The 19,958-nt window shown below is 44.2% G+C and overlaps 1 protein-coding gene across 1 annotated transcript in view; it reads right to left on the reverse strand.

Annotated features, from left to right (window-relative positions):
• ARHGAP42 (Rho GTPase activating protein 42) overlaps positions 1-19,958 on the reverse strand; it is a 162,268-nt gene that overhangs the window by 53,363 nt on the left and 88,947 nt on the right. Inside the window, exons 5-6 of the mRNA XM_035116468.2 lie at positions 8,170-8,271; positions 3,040-3,150 (exon numbers count right to left, since the gene is read on the reverse strand). Coding sequence (XP_034972359.1) covers positions 3,040-3,150; positions 8,170-8,271 — 213 coding nt within the window. The remainder of the gene's footprint in view (positions 1-3,039; positions 3,151-8,169; positions 8,272-19,958) is intronic.

Raw genomic sequence — 19,958 nt, forward strand, 5'->3', positions numbered from 1 at the left:
ATGTGCGTTCGGAACGCATTAAATTCGTAAGTAGAGGTACCACTGTACTTACTTTGTACTTATGCAGGTTACCTGCCAGTATCCATGCATCTGTGTATTTAAGTGTAAAAAAAGCACTTGCTTATTTGCTCTGATCAATGTCTTGTTATGCAAATTTGCCTGCATTTAATTAAATAGTGTTCATTCCATTTCATTTCAGCAGCATTGGACTTCCTCTGCCAGGGTCAAGAGCAAGGACGGCTGCTACATTTTCCCAGGAAATATTTTTGAGAAAGCAGCTGATAAAAAGTGAGGAGCTGGGTTATTTTTTTTATCACACACACACACACAAACACAGGGGCGTACCCAGGATCAAAACTGGGGAGGGGGGCAAGCCATGGTCATTCAGTTTGTGACATTTCAGCATAGAAAAGGCAAATGAAAAAAAATTAAAAGAAACTTATATATAATTATAGGAGAGGCAACTGTGGCTTACTTTCCTTTTTGGAAAAGAGGTTCAGAGATAAAATAAGCCAGCGATCGGAAATAAAGCAACTGGGGAGAATTGGATGCAAAGAAGTCGGTGCGTGCGCGCGCACAGGCAGCCCAAAAGGAGCGAGGTCTCACCATTGCAGGGAGAGCAGTCTGGACGCCCCCACCATGGTCCAGCTGCCCCACTGCTCACGTGGTCAGCTGCATCTGCTCCGCAGCGGCTCTTCACGCCGTCGTCTCCTCCAGATAGAGGCGAAGCGGGCATCTCTCACGGGGGGGGGGGAGCGCACCGCCTCGACCATTCGCTCCATCGCGCTTCTTTCATTCCCTATCCAGCGCTGACATAGATTCCTCTACCAGTCGCTAAGTGGCTCTAGATACTTCTCGGTTTTTACACCATTTCAGTGTGGTAAACAACTGATTATTTGCCATTGCCCTACCTAATTTTGTTTCGTTTCATCACTTTATAACGATTTATTATTATGTTTGCTTCTGGGGGGCGGCAGCTGCCCCCCTGCCCCTCGCTGGGTACGCCCATGGACACACACACACACACATCTTCTCAAGAACATCAAGGAAAATCTGAGCTGATTTTGTTTGCTTTGAAAACCTGCAGTTGTGTCTAATATCTTAACTCCTTGCTAAAAGTAAAAAATAAATAAATCGGGAGTTTCTGGAAGGAGGCATACAAGGCCCCATCCAACCGTCTTTGGGACTCCACTCCAGATTTTCTTCTCCTGGAGATGTTTCACAAGGCGGTGAAGGTTTAGGAGCAGAGTTTTCCTTCTCCTAGATGGGCTGCCTTCCCAGATTGATGAGCCCTGCCTCCCCCTTATTTCCCTCTCCAGCATGTGCAGAAACCGCCTTCTTGACCGTTGGACCCACTATTGGTCTCATCCGCTCAATCCACCAGTTCTCGAAGTGGCTAAACATGCACCTATGAAAACCCCAAGAGGACATGAGTGCATTAACTCTCTCTATGTAAGCATCTTAAGTACTGTATGCTTACATGCTCCAAAGCAAGTGTGCACAGGAGTGCAGCCTTAGAGAGTGAAGCAAGCCCCACTGAATTCAACTGGATTTACTCCCAGGTAAGCATGCCTAGGATTTCAGCCATGATGAGGCAATCAAAGTCATATGTTGCTTAGCCCTTCCTTAGCAGTTCCATATTTTTTAAATAACTTCCATACTCTCCCTTTCTTTTACTTATTTAATAAAAGGTCAAACAGATTTATTGAAGTTTGAAGACTAATGCCTTGGTTAGGCATTCTGAGCCAATTTTTACATTATGAAATTTGTACGTTATGTCATGTGTTGCACAGACAACACTGCTAAGCGCAAGTCATTAAAATGTCATGCAGATAGATGGCAAGTTGTCTGCAATTTCATTCCACGCTGGATGAGGAAACTTTTACGTGACCATTCAAGGAACGGAGATTATTGTTAAGAACAGGCCTTTGACGGCTTCTGATAAATTCCCTTCTTTAATTAACCCATATATTCCATTTTAAATGGATTAACTGCAGGTTTAAGTCAGTGGTTTTTCCAGAACTCTGTTCCTGGGAACCTGAGGGTTCTTCAGGAGCAAATTTTGAGTTCCTTACGGAGGTAAATAAGCTGACATAGTTCAGGCGTCACATTAAACTACAATGAAAGCAGCTGGCCCAAGGTTTGTCATGATGCATGAATTTGGAGAAGAAGAAAAAAACACAATTTGCGATCAGCCAGCAAGTCAGTTCTGAAGCAATGATTTACATTTAAAGTGGGTTTGCCGCTGTAGTTTGTGCTAAATGCGGATTGGTATGAAATCTGAGTTGACAAACCATAATGAGGCCTGTTGGTCTGCCTCCAGAGACCCATGTGACCCAGAAATGAGAATGCTCACCAGATGGAAAAAGAAAAGTAGATAAGCAGATCTAAGCTTATCTAGTATAACAATACTTACAGAGGATAGAGTAGTGGTGAGACATGAGAAGAAAGCGAAATTCCAGTCCTCCAAACTATGGTTTGCAAGATTTGGAATGTGCTATCTCAGGCATCCCCAAATTGTGGTCCTCCAGATGTTTTGGCCTACAACTCCCATGATCCCTAGCTAACAGGACCAGTGGTCGGGGAAGATGGGAATTGTAGTCCAAAACATCTGGAGGGCCGAATTTTGGAGATGCCTGTGCTATCTCAACACAGCCAATGGCTTAACATTATGCCTGGAATGATCCCTTCCGTGTCATAACAATTCTTTCTCTACAGCATCTAGCCTCAGTGCAGTATTAGGAAGGCTTTCTAGACATGTTGGGCCCTCTACATAAACCAACCACAGAATTCTTTGCAACGTGAAGGATTTTCACATACAGGCAAGCTCATCAGCAGACAGATCGATACGAAAAGAGCTTTGAGGATAAGAAATTTAAACCACTAACTTACAAGAAAGGAAGTGTAACACAACTATTTAAAAAACACGTTTAAATGTATATGCATATATATTACGATATATCACACACTGTAAGTTTGGGTTGTGCAATTGCTTCCTTCTTTGTTTATATTTCTACTTTGGTAACCACAAGAACTTACGGGCTCAACAAATTCAAACTTTTTTCTCTCTTGCACTTCTTGGATTTTAAAGACATATTCTAACGACGCTTCATAAAAGTTTTGGTGTTCTCGGTCAATCTGTGTGTCTGCCTAAAATAAAAAGAGAAATAGAATAAAACATTCATTGACATATTTACCATTTAACTACAGTGGTCCCTCGACTTACGAACTTAATCCGTTCCGAATGCACATTCGTAGGTCGAAAAGTTCGTTTTCGCGGTTTCCCATAGGAAAAAAATATTCGGAAAAATTCGTAAGTCGAGGAAACCGCATGTAAAAATTCGTAAGTCGGGGAAACCGCATTTAAAACTGCCAACGGTTTCTGTTCAGATGTAGAAAAATTCGTAAGCGTGTGGCCATTTGTCCCGTTTGTAAGTCGAAACCTACGGATGTCGAGTAATTCGTAAGTCGAGGGACCACTGTATATAAAAGCAAGGTACACAATAACGTTACCAATAAAATGCAGCTAGAAATCCACAAAACTTAAAACAACCCCAAAGTGCAAAAAACACAGCGATAATTTACAGTTTGTATTTATTTTTCACATGTGAAACAACGGTTTCCAGAAACCTGCATCTATTGTGGAAAAAGACAGCTACTCATTCTAGTTAAGAAAGTATCCAAACACATGCATTTATATAACTAGGCTCAAACGAAAAGACAATTCTCTACGAACACTATATTCAGAGTTCTAGCGCTCCATTTCAATGTAATTGTTGTTCAGATACTGCAATTTTATAAATAATCCATAGAAACCCCCTGCAGGGAGAAAGGTTTTATTCAAACTCGAGAGTAAAATAAGCACTTAACTCTACTTAGCCAGACCATGATTGGCTGTGAAGAATGTTATGGAAACACATTCCAACTTGCTCTTTAATGGCAAGTGCTTCTATTTCTTCGCCTGCCATTAACAGAGACAGAATTACGCCCCAGTGAGAATTCTGTATGTGTAAATCTGGTACATGCAGGTAACAAAACTACTTCTTCTTTGCCTGCTTGCAGTTGATTTCACCACGCAGACATCTGTTTAGTGAGTAATAATGAAGACCTAATTCCAAGTCCATAAAACAGCCTTTTACAAGTACATTACAACCTCTTGCTTATAACACGGAGGTGGCAGGAACAAATAAACAGAACGGCAGTGAATTTTAAAAGAGATGGGGTTCTCGGCATGAGCGGAATCTAAACCTCCTCCTCCCACCACTCGGACCCATGCAGACGGCCTCAAGTTCAATTATTCCTGTAGGACTGCATCTTCCCACTGAGATGTTTGTTTGGCCACTGTGAAAACAGCACGGGGGCAGCAAACTTTTTCAGCAGGGGGCCAGTCCACTGTCCCTCAGACCTTGTAGGGGGCCGGACTATATTTTGGAGGGAAAAAATGAACACATTCCTATGCCCCACAAATAACCCAGAGATGCATTTTAAATAAAAGGACACATTCCAGTCATGTAAAAACACGCTGACTCCCAGAACGTCTGCGGGCTGGATTGAGAAGGCAATTGGGCCGCATCCGGCCCCCGGGCCTTAGTTTGTCTACCCATGTTCTGAATCCTTCCTCTAGTTGAAAGGATCAGGTAAGCAGATGATGGGAGAGAGCTCTCTGCCTGATGCCCTGGATAACTGCTGTGAGCCAGAGTCGACAGTACTAGGATACCGTGTTTCTCCTAAAATAAGACACGTCTTATATTTATTTTTCCTCCCAAAAAACACACCACGGCTTATTTTCAGGGGATGTCTTTTTTTTTTTTTGGTGTCTTTGCGGAGGGGGGAGAGACGGAGCGAGGCGAAGCGGTGTGTGTGTGTGTGCAGAGCACAGACTGCCCACCTCGCGGGGGTAACCTCCTGCTGCTGCACCTGGGTAAGGAAAAGGGGACTTCTCCCTCGCGCGCACGCACGCACAAGAGCACCAGAAGAGTGCTCTTCGCGCTGCACTGTGCTCCCCGAAGCGGCAGACTGCCCACCTCGCGGGGGTAACCTCCTGCTGCTGCACCTGGGTAAGGAAAAGGGGACTTCTCCCTCGCGCGCACGCACGCACAAGAGCACCAGAAGAGTGCTCTTCGCGCTGCACTGTGCTCCCCAAAGCGGCAGCACGAAGAGCCCGGTGAGAGGCAGCTGCGGCTGCAGGTGAAGCCCGGGATCTGCGTAGGCGACTGGGGGCGAACGCACTGAGCGCTGCGGCGGTGGCGAAGAGGCGCCCGATCAGCCCGCTTCTCAGCTGATCGGGCGCCTCTTCGCTACCGCCGCAGCGCTCAGTGCGTTCACCCCCAGTCGCCCACGCAGATCCTGGGCTTCACCTGCAGCCGCAGCTGCCTCTCAACAGGCTCTTCGCGCTGCACTGTGCTCCCCGAAGCGGCAGCGCGAAGAGCCTGTTGAGAGGCAGCTGCGGCTGCAGGTGAAGCCCGGGATCTGCGTGGGCGACTGGGGGCGAACGCACTGAGCGCTGCGGCGGTAGCGAAGAGGCGCCCGATCAGCTGAGAAGCGGGCTGATCGGGCGCCTCTTCGCCGCCACCGCAGCGCTCAGTGCGTTCGCCCCCAGTCACCCACGCAGATCCCGGGCTTCACCTGCAGCTGCAGCTGCCTCTCAACAGGCTCTTCGCGCTGCGCTGCGCTCCCCGAAGCGGCTCCCACCCCCGGCTTATTTTCGGGGGATGTCTTATATTTATTCTAATAATTAAAAGCCTGACATGGCTTATTTTTGAGGACTGTCTTATTTTAGGAGAAACACGGTAGATGGACAAAACTGTATTGGTTCAGTGTTAGCAGGGTTGGAGATAGAGGGACAGGGGAAAGGAACAGCTGATGGAACTTGGCTGTTTGAGGAAACTTAGAATGGGCCAGTTATCATTTCCGGCAACTATTTGAGGTTGAGTTTATGGCAGTCAGCAGCAGCAGCAGCAAAAAATTATAGAATCATAGAATCATAGAGTTGGAAGAGACCACAAGGGCCATCCAGTCCAACCCCCTGCCAAGCAGGAAACACCATCAAAGCATTCCTGACATATGTCTGTCAAGCCTCTGCTTAAAGACCTCCAAAGAAGGAGACTCCACCACACTCCTTGGCAGCAAATTCCGCTGCCGAACAGCTCTTACTGTCAGGAAGTTCTTCCTAATGTTTAGGTGGAATCTTCTTTCTTGTAGTTTGAATCTATTGCTCCATGTCCGCTTCTCTGGAGCAGCAGAAAACAACCGTTCTCCCTCCTCTATATGACATCCGTTTATATATTTGAACATGGCTATCATATCACCCCTTAACCTTCTCTTCTCCAGGCTAAACATAACCAGCTCCCTAAGCCGTTTCTCATAAGGCAGCGTTTCCAGGCCTTTGACCATTTTGGTTGCCCTCTTCTGGACACGTCCCAGCTTGTCAGTATCCTTCTTGAACTGTGGTGCCCAGAACTGGACACAGTACTCCAGGTGAGGTCTGACCAGAGCAGAATACAGTGGTACTATTACTTCCCTTGATCTAGATGCTATACTCCTATTGATGCAGCCCAGAATTGCATTGGCTTTTTTAGCTGCTGCATCACACTGTCGACTCATGTCAAGTTTGTGGTCTACCAAGATCACAAACTAATTAAGTCTCCTGGATGCTAAATATCCCAACAAGATGCTTTCCAAAGCCCTTTGTGAAGTGTCAAGTACCGCTACCTGCCTCTGCTAATTATAAAGAAACTTCCTTAGTGATCTTCCTTCTATTTGACCGGACCTGGAGGGTGCCATTCATGCTGAATCCCCACCTTACTTTCCTGGGGTCACTAGTTCAAGGCCCACTGTGAGCAAATCCAGCAACAGCAAAAATCTGTAACAGACTCTTATGTGACGCAGCCGGGCTTAGGATAGAGAGAAAGGGGTGTCTGCAGTTCTAAGGCATGAAGATTTTAAAGGAATGATGGGAACTTTTAGGTACAAGGTGGGAGTTTGATTTAAATGAATGGGGAGCTATATGAATATTTTTATTTTTTGGTGGGACAGGAAATGTTCTTGATGTGCTACGAAGGGGAATATTATGGATGGTGAAAATGGTTTTGTAGAGCAGTCAAACGTGGAAAGTATGGAGCGGAAGGGAATATTATTCTACACAATCAGCCAATACATTTTACAAAACATGACCAAAAACAAATAAATCCCACATTGGGAAGGTAGAAACAGTTGAGTTGGTCTTTTGTAGATCGTCACATTCAGACAAACTGACCCAACATCTATGGAACGTCTTACCAGACCTCATCATTGCAAACCTTCTGGAAAGCTCAAAAAAATAACTGCTCTCCTTGGACTTTCTTCCAGATGTTTATGCCGAGTTGCTGCTGATTTAAGTTGTATTATATTATCGCATGCTAATGTTTTTGGGTCTGACTGTTGTTTAATTTCTTACTGCTGACTTGCGTAATAGTATTGTGTAACTGTGCTATGGGTGGCCTAAAAATATGCAAAATAAAAAGGCAAGGGTGCCGGCATGAACAGCATTCCACCATCCTCAGATGAGAATTCATTACTGTATTGTGTTTAGACAGGCAGGTTAATGGCAAACAAGACAAACTGCGTAATCTCACTCTTTTGCTCTAAGTCCTGGAAATAGGTAAGTTATATTGGAGGCATAGGCAAACTCGGCCCTCCAGATGTTCTGAGACTACAATTCTCATCATCCCTGACCACTGGTCCTGTTAGCTAGGGATGATGGGAGTTGTAGTCCCAAAACACCTGGAAGGCCGAGTTTGCCTATGCCTGGTCTACTGGACTGGATTCCATTATTGATCGGAGGATACTGCTAAGTTAAATCTTATTTATGGTGTGTATTTTGCGTTTTTATTTATTTTTATTGCACATCACCCTGGGCTGCTTTTGGGAGAAAGGGTGATCTAAAAAGGCAATGAATCAACAAATGAAGTATAGTGACAAATTTATCATTATATTTAAACATGTATCTAAAATCCATATGCAAGTTGTTTATATGTACGTCAAATCTCTGAACAGAAGCATGGATGAGCATTCTACATAAATTCAGAAGGTGATTGTCACTTACCCTTGTTGATACTTCCCCTTCCCCCCCTCCTTATTAATGCAAATAAAATAACAATAAAATAAAAGCCCCAATGGTAAAGAGCTTACGTCTTGCAGGTGTGATTCCTTCTTCTTTGCAGATAAATTTAAGTGCTTCTCTAAGGTTGAATAATACTTTTCACTTTCTTTATCAAACTTCTTCTTTCCTTCCTGGAAAACAAGACATTCCAAAGTAAAGAACAGGAATATAGAACTGAACGTGTTGAAGAAAAGACTTCTCACTCATTAGATGAAGGATCCCCAAACCTCTCACTTCACCGACCCCTTCATGAGCCTATGGAGTTTTTTCTCTCCCTAAGCTTAAGATCAGACAACACATTACATTATATACAATATATACCACACATACAACACATACATTACCAATATACATACCCAAAATGAATACACCCAAGTGCTTTGACTTCCAACTATTCTCATTGTGTTATTTTACAATTTTGTGATTTATAAGCATTTCATTTTTATTATTTTGGTTTCCACTTCTTTGCTCTGTACAAATTTTACTACATATCCCTCTATTTTCTAGATTCATTCTAGAGCCTATGGCTTTCTCATCAACCCCAACCCAAATTCTTGGGAAGGTAAATGAAACAAAGTCAAGAAATACCAATACATAATCAACATTTGTTAATCATTGACCCCATTACTAGGAATCGTAAAAATGTAACAATAGTAATAATAATAATAAGGAAGTAATACTGTTGTAGTGTGGAATCGTCTCCTTACAGTGGTACCTCGGTTTAAGTACACAATTGGTTCCGGAAGTCTGTACTTAACCTGAAGCGTACTTAACCTGAAGCAAACTTTCCCATTGAAAGTAATGGAAAGTGGATTAATCTGCTCCAGACGGTCCGCGGAGTACTTAAACTGAAGCGTACTTAACCTGAAGTGAACTTTCCCATTGAAAGTAATGGAAAGTGGATTAATCCGTTCCAGACGAGTCTGCGGAGTACTTAAACTGAAAGTACTCAAACCGAAGCGTACTTAAACCGAGGTATGACTGTACAGAGGTTCCTCACTGGGATGGGAGGTCCGCTCTGTGCATGCCCACATTCGTTATTTCTTCATCGTTCCTAATCACAGCTTTCACACTATGCATCTTTAACTTCTTTCCCACTCTTAGGCCCTTTCCACCCCCCAGGTCTACAGATTCATCGCCTGCACAGTCCGATTTAGTCCATGCTGCGACTTGCACAGGTGACAGAGAGCAGTGGGGATTGTGCCTAAGGAGAAAGACAACAGGCATCTTGACAAGTGTGACAGCTGTCCAGGGAGCTGCACACTGCCCTCCAGAAGTGAAGGTCCTCTAACAAACATTGCTAATAAACCTTCGTTATTACTTAACTCCCAACCCTGCACTGCAAATTCTCATTTGATGGGAGAGCTTTCTGCTACCATCAATTCTCATGCTTAAGCCATCCCTATATACTGACGTAGCAGTGCCTCAATTTGTTGCACAAAAGCTAACTATTATTGCTGCTAATATATTTTATTTAATTTAAAATTGTTTTTAGTCGTTTAGTTGTGTCCAACTCTTCGTGACCCCATGGACCATAGCACGCCAGGCACTCCCGTCTTCCACTGCCTCCCGCAGTTTGGTCAGACTCTTGTTGGTAGCTTCGAGAACACTGTCCAACCATCTCGTCCTCTGTCGTCCCCTTCTCCTTGTGCCCTCAATCTTTCCCAACATCAGGGTCTTTTCCAAGGATTCTTCTCTTCTCATGAGGTGGCCAAAGTATTGGAGCCTCAGCTTCACAATCTGTCCTTCCAGTGAGCACTCAGGGCTGATTTCCTTCAGAATGGATAGGTTTGATCTTCTTGCAGTCCATGGGACTCTCAAGAGTCTCCTCCAGCACCACAATTCAAAAGCATTTAAAGTAATTTAAAATACATATATTTAATTGTGTGTGCACGCGCACGCACACGTCTAGAAATGTTCAAGGTCAGAACAAAACTCTGATTCTCATTATTTTTGTAAGCCGGGAGCCCCCTTCCTAACATTGCAGGGTGGTTTTTAGAAAGCAAGAAAATAAATTCATGCATAACAACAGCCTATTTTATCTTTGCCCTCCATATGATTAAAAAAAAATCAAATATCCTCATGGTACATTTTTAATGCAACATGGATATACATCAGGTTAAGACATATATTGAAAGCCCTTTGCTTCTTAAAAGGAGGAAGGTGTTCCAGCAGATGCCAACGCAGCTTTGAGGAGAAGTAGGTCCCCCCCCCCTGCCCACTAAGTGCAGCCCTCAGCCCTAGAAGCCTCTAACTCAGCCGGCACCACAGCCCTTAGCCAGACATGTGGGTTTGGCCTAGACGCAGTGATGGGCAACCTTTTGAGCTTGGTGTGTCAAAATTCACCCAAAAAACCAAGCATTACTCGGGTGGTGTGTCACCTCGAGAAAAAAACCCATAATTTCATGATATTTATAGTTTAAATAACAAAAATGTATAATTGTAATATATAACTGTATTTAATAAACCAAAAACTAATTATTTAACCAAACCAAAAAACCCTTATTTATCACAAAGTGCCCAGAGTTGTTGAGCTTTTTGGGGGGAGCTGCTGACCAAAGTTTTGGAGGTTTTTTTGGAGGGCTGGTGGAAAAGTTGCTTTGCTTTTTTTGGGGTGGTGCCCCCAAGCTGCTGCGCTTTTTTGGGGAGAAAGAGAACAGAAATAAATGACGAATAATACCTTCACTGGAACTAACACACAGCACCGACATAGCATGCCAAAGCGCCAAAAACCCCAGCACAGAATGGGTTAAAAACGAACGCTGTTACACCCAATCATAGTCTGTCAAAGCGCCAGGAAAAAACAGCACAGAAAGGGTTAAAAAACCAATCTCTGGCTACCAGCAGCAACAACAACAAAAAAGGATCCGGGTTTTAACAGCGGAGACAAGCTGTAGCGGAGACAAGCTGTAGGAGGAGCGGGAGAACAAATGGGGGGAAAACAACAACAACAGTGCGAATGGGCCGATGGGGCACATGCCAGCAGTGAGGGCTCTGCGTGTCACATCTGACACGCGTGTCATAAGTTCGCCATCACTGGCCTAAAGCACGCTGGCTGCTGACCTGTCCCATTCCTGTCATCAAGTCCTGCCTTTATGCCCAGAGGAGCTTTCTGGTGAGAGAGAAAAAATCCACAGAATGTCCTACCTACGTAAAAAAGGTTCTTCCAGGATCAAGCAAAAAGCCCGCCAATAGTACTTTGGTCTCACAGTGGCCAGCCAGATGCCCTGATTGCGATTCCCAGCAACTACCATCCACAGGTGCACTGATCCATTTTGGGACTAAGCAATGTTGCGTTTTTCCGGAGGACAGGAAGTGTCAATGTGCAAGGAACTCCCTGGGTGAATGGGTCTTCCACATGCAACTCACACCCTTTTGCAAGGAGGAACAAGTCGGATCCTTGGGGTTTTTTGAGTTTTTAATTTTGTCCCTCTTCAGGACATTCTCTCATCCAGACCCGCCCCTTGGGTTTTCTCAGGCAAAGCCCATAATTTCATATTTCTTCCAACTACGCGTGGTGAAACATATGGAAGAATACAGCTACACAGCAACAGCAGTTTGAACAAGATTAAAAAACAGCAACAAAAACCACAGCAATGCTAAGGTAGGAGAAGGCAGTTGTATTATTTCAGAGGAAAGCAAAATCTGAACAAAATAAGAGATTACCACCTGCAGTACAGTGGACCCTCGGGTTACGTTACCTTTGGATAAAGCAGAAGCGCTTTATCGTGCCGCGCACGTACACAGAAGCGGCACCTCATGTTGCGGATTTTTCGGGGTACATACAAGCCCCCGGAACCAATTAAGTTTGTATCAGGAGGGTCCACTATAAATTGATTATTAGGAATTTAAGAAGAGTCTGCTGGAGCAGGCAAATTGTGTCTCATTGGTCAACTACTGCCTGCCTTAAGCTGATCAGCCTCCCGGTCAATAAAGTGTTGACTCGCCACTGACCGCCTACTACTTCAGTGAGTGCTCGGAGCTCAAAGTATCACTCGACAAGAGGACTGAACTTCTGCACAAGGCAAAAAGATGGGTTGATTTCATCCCCAAAGGCGCACTTCTCTATTGTCTCCCAAGACAAGCCTGGATAGCTCTGTTGGTTAGAACATGGTGCTGATGGCCCCAAGGTTGCAGGTTCAATCCCCGTATGAGACAGCTGCATGTTCCTGCATTGCAGGGAGTTGGACTAGATGATCCTCAGGGTCCCTTCCAGCTCTACGTTTCTATGACAGATGGGTACCTTCACAGAGCATTGATCGGTTTATCCATAGCCTTTTCCTCCATGAATTTATCTAACCTAGGGGTCAGCAAACTTTTTCAGCAGGGGGCCGGTCCACTGTCCCTCAGACCTTGTGGGGGGCTGGACTATATTTTTTTGGGGGGAATGAATGAATCCCTATGCCCTACAAATAACCCAGAGATGCATTTTAAATAAAAGGACACATTCTACTCATGTACAAACACCAGGCAGGCCCCACAAATAACCCAGAGATGCATTTTAAATAAAAGGACACATTCTACTAATGTAAAAACACGCTGATTCCCAGACTGGTTTGAGAAGGCGATTGGGCCGCATCCAGCCCCCGGGCCTTAGTTTAGGGACCCCTGATCTAACCCCTTCAAAATCATCCAAGTTGGTGCCCATTACTGCCCCCTGTGGGAGAGTTCATGTATGTGCTGAAGGAAGAAATTCTTTAATCTATCTTGAATCCTTCAACATTCAGCTTCCTTGGCGTTCTAGCATTATCAGAGAGGGAGAAAAGCTTTCATATAAATTTTATATACCTCTGTCATGTCTCCTCTTTTCTCTAAACCAGGCTTTCTCAAACTGGAGTCCTCAGCTGTTCTAGGACTACAACTCCCACCATCTCTATCTAGCAAAACCAGCAGTCAGGGATGATGGGAATTGTAGTAGAAAAACAGTTGGCGACACAAATTTGGGAAACCCTGCTCTCAGTATAAAAAAGTCCTGAATACTGGATTTGAAGAGTTTGGATTTGATATCCCGCTTTACCACTACCCGAAGGAGTCTCAAAGCAGCAAACATTCTCCTTTCCCTTCCTCCCCCACAACAAACACTCTGTGAGGTGGGTGGGGCTGAGAGACTTCAGAGAAGTGTGACTAGCCCAAGGTCACCCAGCAGCTGCATGTGGAGGAGCGGAGACATGAACCCAGTTCCCCAGATTACGAGTCTACCGCTCTTAACCACTACACCACACTGGCTAACTCCACACTGCTAGTTCATCATCCCTAACTATTCTGTGTCAGTTGTAGTCCAGCCACACCTGGAGAACTGCAGGTTCCCCATCCCTGATCTAGAACAGTGTCCCACTTTGAGGCAGGATAATCTTCCTGTGATATAGTCTAGACCACAATGCGCCTGAAGAAGTAAACACATGTGATGGATAAAAGCTTCAGATGGAAGTAAGCCAACTGAGGAACCTTAGAAATCACGTGGAGATCCGCTGGGTTCTAACCCACCCCACCCCCCATGGATCTTGCGAGAGGATTGTTCCCTAAGTCAGCGTTTCTCAACCGCTGTTCCGCGGCACACTAGTGTGCCGCGAGACGCTGGCTGGTGTGCCACGATGTGCGGCGACGAGAAGGGCAATTTGCATTGTCACGTGCCTGGCGGCCGCCAATATGGAACACTGACCCGCCGGAAATCAATATTTCTCCTCCTCTTTCCCAAAGCTCAGTGCAAACGAGCCTGGCGGCCGCCAATACACAACGCTGACCCGCCGGAAAGCAATATTTGGCAAGTGTTTCTTAAAGTCATAATTATAATATAGGGTGGCACAGAGTTAAATTTTTTAACTTTTTTAATGGTGGTGTGCCTCGTGATTTTTTTCACGGAACAAGTGTGCCGTGGCCCAAAAAAGGTTGAGAAACACTGCCCTAAGTGGACACAGGATTACAGCCTCAAAATCCCAGTCAGTTTTGCATGCATGTGATAAGAGATGGGGCTGAATTCTCTCTCTCTCTCTCTCTCTCTCTCTCTCTCTCTCTCTCTCTCTCTCTCCACATTACAACAGAAATCCCGAGGGAAGCAATTCTCACTGAATGCTCCTTTCACTCAATATTTACGTGAAACTTACAGTTGAGAATCACGATCCAAAATGAGCTCCTGTAACAAACAGTTAAGCATTCAATTTGTTGTGACTGTGATAAATGAGCCATTTGAAATTCTGCAACATCTCACAGTGGCTCCTGCCCAAATTCTGCCCACATGCAGAACTAGCAAGCATGGCTAACAGACGATTAAAATTCCTGCCTCCCTCGCAGAGGCAAACAAAAGGTAGCCTGTTAAGATATGTGCAACAGTTCATCCCACCTTTTATCTTATTTTTTTTAAACTGTTTTGAAACAGCTATTCTGAAAGAGAGAAGTTTAACAACCATGACTTCCTGTTACTGGGGTACCCTGTGGTCTGAGAGCTGCATTTACTGGAAAGCAATGCTACAAATCTGCTTTTTAATTTTCTCTTATTCACCACATGCCAACATTCCTCTTTCAAACGACCCGAGATTTGGAAGTGCGCGAACAATTGCAATAGGTGCCTGAGCCATCACTCAGCAGTTTCGACTGAATTTACATCTTCTTTTTTATTTTGGACATGATGGAACTGCTGGGAATCTCTCCATAAAATGCTAGCGAGCCAGACTCTTCTGGCTTTTAAAAAATAAATGACTTGGACAAATATTCCAGGAACGCTACAATTTTTATTCTTTTTTTAAGCCAGGCTTCCAAACCGATAGGTCAGCAAGTACCATAGAATTGCCAATGATTTTCAGGTCAACCTCACCCCCAACACATGTGAAAGTTCATGCAGAACTACCAATGAAATAGATATGGAGGGGGGGGGAATCAAAAGCAGGTTAAATCCCATATCAAGGGATTTACATTGTAAAAAAAAGCCAGCATCATTTTTGAGTAAGTCGACAAATCTTATGGAACAAGGGCGGGAAGCCTCAAATCTGGGAGCCTCTCTCTCTGTCCCGTCCCCCGTCCCCGACAGACTCCCTCTAAGTAATGGCTCCTCCTCAGGGCACACTTTTCACTGGCCCTGATCCACCGGCTCCTCAACTGCTTTTTCGTCACTTGGAATTATTACTGAACTCTGAGGCAGCTGTATATTCCTATAGTGCAGGGGGTTAGGAAATGATGGCTCCGAGGGTCCCTTCCAACTCTACAATTCTATGGAGAGGTGTGGATGCCGGGCCCGTGCAGAGTGGAGGGGGGAAGCAGTCAGATACACTTGCCCCAGGCCTCAGAAGACTAAGATGACTTGGGGGGCAGGGGAATGCCAGCTTTTTTTGTTTGAGTTTATAACTTCATTCTAACAAAACTCTCGCCTCGGGCATGCTCTGCATGGGCCTGGTGGACGTGCAAGCCTTCCATAGGACAAATGTACAAGTCGCATCCCTTGTTCCACCCATTTATTTTATTTTATTTCTGCCTTTGGCTGCTTCCCCATCCTTGTACACCTGGCAGCATGTAGCTTATAGGCAACATCCATGAAGATCAGTGCTACCTTTCCTCCAATAATTCAGTAACCTCCTATTTGCCAGGAACAACCTGCAAAAGAAACTCCACCCCTGCCTGCCAAATATGGTTGGAAAGCTCAAGGCAAAACATTTCATCACCTACAGGTGAAACTCGGAAAATTAGAATATCGTCGAAAAGTGCATTTATTTCAGTAATGCAACTTTTTATTTTTTATTTTTCACAAATGCTTTCTTTTGGAAATTCCACAGTAATAAAACAAATAGTTACAATAATACAAAAATAAACATTGCTATTGCATTTCATTAATTACATTCCATTTATAATTTACCCGCCTAATGACAAATAATTACAATTACAACAAATAAAGGCCTGACATATCTTGCTTTGCATGTCATGCATCTATCTCATATATTGGTTTTACCTTTTAAGTTGCATTACTGAAATAAATGCACTTTTTGATGATATTCTAATTTTCCGCGTTTCACCTGTATTGTATTTGTTCCTCAAATTGAATTATTTCCCCTCCCACACTTGTTTTCACAGCTAACAGTATAAGCAGCTAACAGCATCAGAAGAGGAGGACTTTGGCCCCCTTCTATTTTTTTTCTTATTCAGCCTTTGAGGTCCCAGGGCCTTCCAGTTGTTTCTGACTACAACTGGGAGTTGTAGTCAGAAACATCTGTTAGGAACCAAATTGGTGGAGCTGGTTTAGCTGAATCAGTCTAAGCCTCTATTGCAGGTGTCCATTCTATACTTCTAGGTAGTATCAGAAGGCAGCCATCACTCATTTCAGGAAGAGGTTCCCCCTTCCTGGTGGAATGTCACAAAATCTGGAGCACTTTCTTTTGTTTACACAGATCTGACTTCCCAGATAGTCTCCTGTACTGTATCTTGGAAGCAATAAATTCTTTCCAGCCTCCTTAATCAATGAGGAACGCTGACCTCACCATCACTTTTGTTCAAATCTTTAGCCAGCTGTTAAGCTTTGGCCGCAAAGTCAGACTCTGGTTTCCCCCCCTGCATGAAGTCTCTGATTCAATCTTCAATACCCACCCCTCTAAGAGACTTGTGGAATTTATGGGCTTCGCTCCTGCTTCTATGCTAAGGGCTTGGCCCAATTCTTACTGAGAAGATTCTCCCAGAAGCCACTTGGCCAAGGACCAAACTTTTCCTCTAATGTGTGACCACCACAGGCTTCCAGTTTATGACCAGTGGGACGGTCATAAATTGAGGGTCCCGTAGCAACCCCCTAAAAACAAGGTTAGATTGTCTGCCAAACACTAAAGGCTGTTAAAGACAGTATGAGTGTCAAGCGGGAATAACTACAATATAATGGACCTACCACAGGCAAAGGGGTTCTATAAAGTAGGAGTCTGCTCAACACTAAACAGTCTACTTTTTCCCTCTTAAAAAGGAATATGTAGCACTGGACATGATTACTGTGCTAAAATGTCACACCAAACCATGGGTAGGCAAACTAAGGACCGGAGGCCGGATCTGGCCCAATCGCCTTCTAAATCCGACCCGTGGACGGTTTGCGAATTAATGTGTTTTTACATGTAGAATGTGTCCTTTTATTTAAATTGAATCTCTGGGTTATTTGTGGGGCCTGCATGGTGTTTTTACATGAGTAGAATGTATGCTTTTATTATCTCTGGGTTATTTGTGGGGCATGAATTCGTTCATTCCCCCCCCCCAAAAAAAATTAGTTCGGCCCCCTACAAGGTCTGAGGCACAGTGGACCGGCCCCCTGCTGAAAAAGTTTGCTGAACCCTGCAAACCATGGCTTAGCACAACATGTATGTGCAGGAAAAAGCCACAGAAAACCCCTTCCCTGTTGCATGGCTGGGAGGAGAACTTCAGTTTTAGCTCAGCTGTGTTTTGATGGACAGACCATGGTTAACATTAGCTGTACTCATTTTTTTAAAAAAAGTCTAACCTGGTGTAAACTAACCATAGTTAATGTTAATCACACCTCCGGTTCCAGGTTTCCTGGGGAAACCCAGCCAGATGGGCGGGGTATAAACAATAAAATATTATGATTGTTATAACGAAAGAGTAAAGGAATGCTTTCTGACGCCTCCTGCTGGAAACTCGGCCCATGTGAACACACTGACCCTGGTGTTGCTAAAGCAAAAACAATGCTTGAACCATAGAATTACAGAATGGTAGAGTTGGAAGAGAACTTAGGGGTCATCTAGTCTTGCCTCCTGAAATGCAGGAATCTCAACAGAGGTATCCATGACAGATGGCCAGCTGTCTGTACAAACTGTGGGGTTCAGCTGCTGATCATAAAGCTGTCCATTTCCTCATTCCTATCATCTATCTATCTCAAATGGGCCCAGAAACATTACAGCCCCTAGCTTAGATGACTTTCAAAGAGGATTAGAATTTGTCTATTTCATGCAGTCATGAGAGATATAGGGAATTTATAGGCAGCACAACATTAAAAAAACACAAACAAACTAAGATCATGGCTACTGGTCCCATCACGTCCTGGCAAATAGAAGGGGAAGAAATGGAGGCAGTGAGAGAATTTACTTTCTTGGGTCATTTTAAACTGTGATTAATGTTTTAGATTTTGATTTATGTGAAAATTGTTTTCCATTTGGTTGTGCATTTTTTTTGATGTGGTTTATTTATTGTTTGTGACTTTTGTAATTATGTAAATCTTGCCATGCTATAAGCCGCCTTGAGCATTGTTTTTATTACTGTGGAAAGGCGGCATACAAATAAAAAATGATAGTGGGTTCCATGATCACTGCAGATGGTGACAGCAGTCACAAAATTAAAAGATGCCTGCTTCTTAGGGGAAAAGCAATGACAAACCTAGACAGCATCTTAAAAAGCAGAGACGTCACCTTGCCGACAAAGGTCCGTATAGTTAAAGCTATGGTTTTCCCAGTAGTGATATATGGAAGTGAGAGCTGGACCATCAAGAAGGCTGATCGCCGAATAATAGATGCTTTTGAATTATGGTGCTGGAGGAGACTCTTGAGAGTCCCATGGACTGCAAGAAGATCAAACCTCTCCATTCTGAAGGAAATCAGTCCAGAGTGCTCACTGGAAGGACAGATCCTGAAGCTGAGGCTCCAGTACTTTGGCCACCTCATGAGAAGAGAAGACTCCATGGAAAAGACCCTGATGCTGGGAAAGATGGAGGGCACAAGGAGAAGAGGATGACAGAGGATGAGGTGGTTGGACAGTGTTCTCGAAGCTACGAACATGAGTTTGACCAAACTGCGGGAGGCAGTGGAAGACAGGAGTGCCTGGCATGCTCTGGTCCATGGGGTCACGAAGAGTCGGACACAACTAAATGACTAAATAACAACATAGGCAGTATAACAGTATCGGCTGATGGTGAAAACTGGGAGTGGGCTGTTGCTTTCATTCCATTGCTTGTGTGTTTCCCATAAGCATCTGCTTAGCCAACTAGACCATTCATCTTATCCAATAGAACTCTGCTTATATCCTTGAGGGGATAAGCGTCACATGAAGACTGTGACTGATTTCCTCTTTGTGAAGGTTCATCCATACAAAATTATGAGATGCTGCCACCAGTCAGGCGAAACTCCTGACGAAGCCTTAGGCAGCCCAGCTATCTGGACAGTTTATCACCCCAACTGACAAGCACCCCTCTTCTTAAGCCTAGCTATAGAGACTTTGAAACAGTATGGGAGTTTTAGATCCCCCCCCCCCGGCTCAAAGCCCAACTCTTACAAAGCCTTGTGAACCTTCGAATGCAAAAGGAGTGGCTTAACAACTGCTGGGTCTAGAATGTCAGGAAGATTAAGTGAGAAATTCCAGAAAACTGCCCTTTAAAGCCAAATGTCAACAAATAGAGAATTTTACTTTGGGAAAAGGGAGAGGGTCGGGGTGGGGTGGGGTGGGGAGAGAATGAGAAAGGAGCCACACACAAAGAAACTTGCTCATCAAATCAAAATGCAATCTAACTTATGTCGTTATCTTTTACCTACTATCAAAGAATCTGGGCTTCAGAGCATGTGCAGAGTTCCATGGAGAGAAAAGTGGTCCCGAAGCTCTCCATTGCTGGGGTCCTGATTTTGATTGTTTTAAGAACTGAGAGTGAAGTCTAACCTTTTTATTTAATTGCAGAGACCAGTAAAAATGGGCTCTGAACAGAGACTGCTTAGTTTTGGGACAATTACAAAAACAGACTCGGTTGCTGATATAGGTAGCCAAACAGAAAATTATTTAGAAATTGCCTTCATCTTCCTAATGACTCTGAAGGTACATCTCAGAACAGCGAGCCAATTCTGAAGGGTCAGCAAAGGAGGAATTACTT

Source organism: Zootoca vivipara, chromosome 4, assembly GCF_963506605.1.
Source record: "Zootoca vivipara chromosome 4, rZooViv1.1, whole genome shotgun sequence".
NCBI lineage: Eukaryota > Metazoa > Chordata > Lepidosauria > Squamata > Lacertidae > Zootoca > Zootoca vivipara.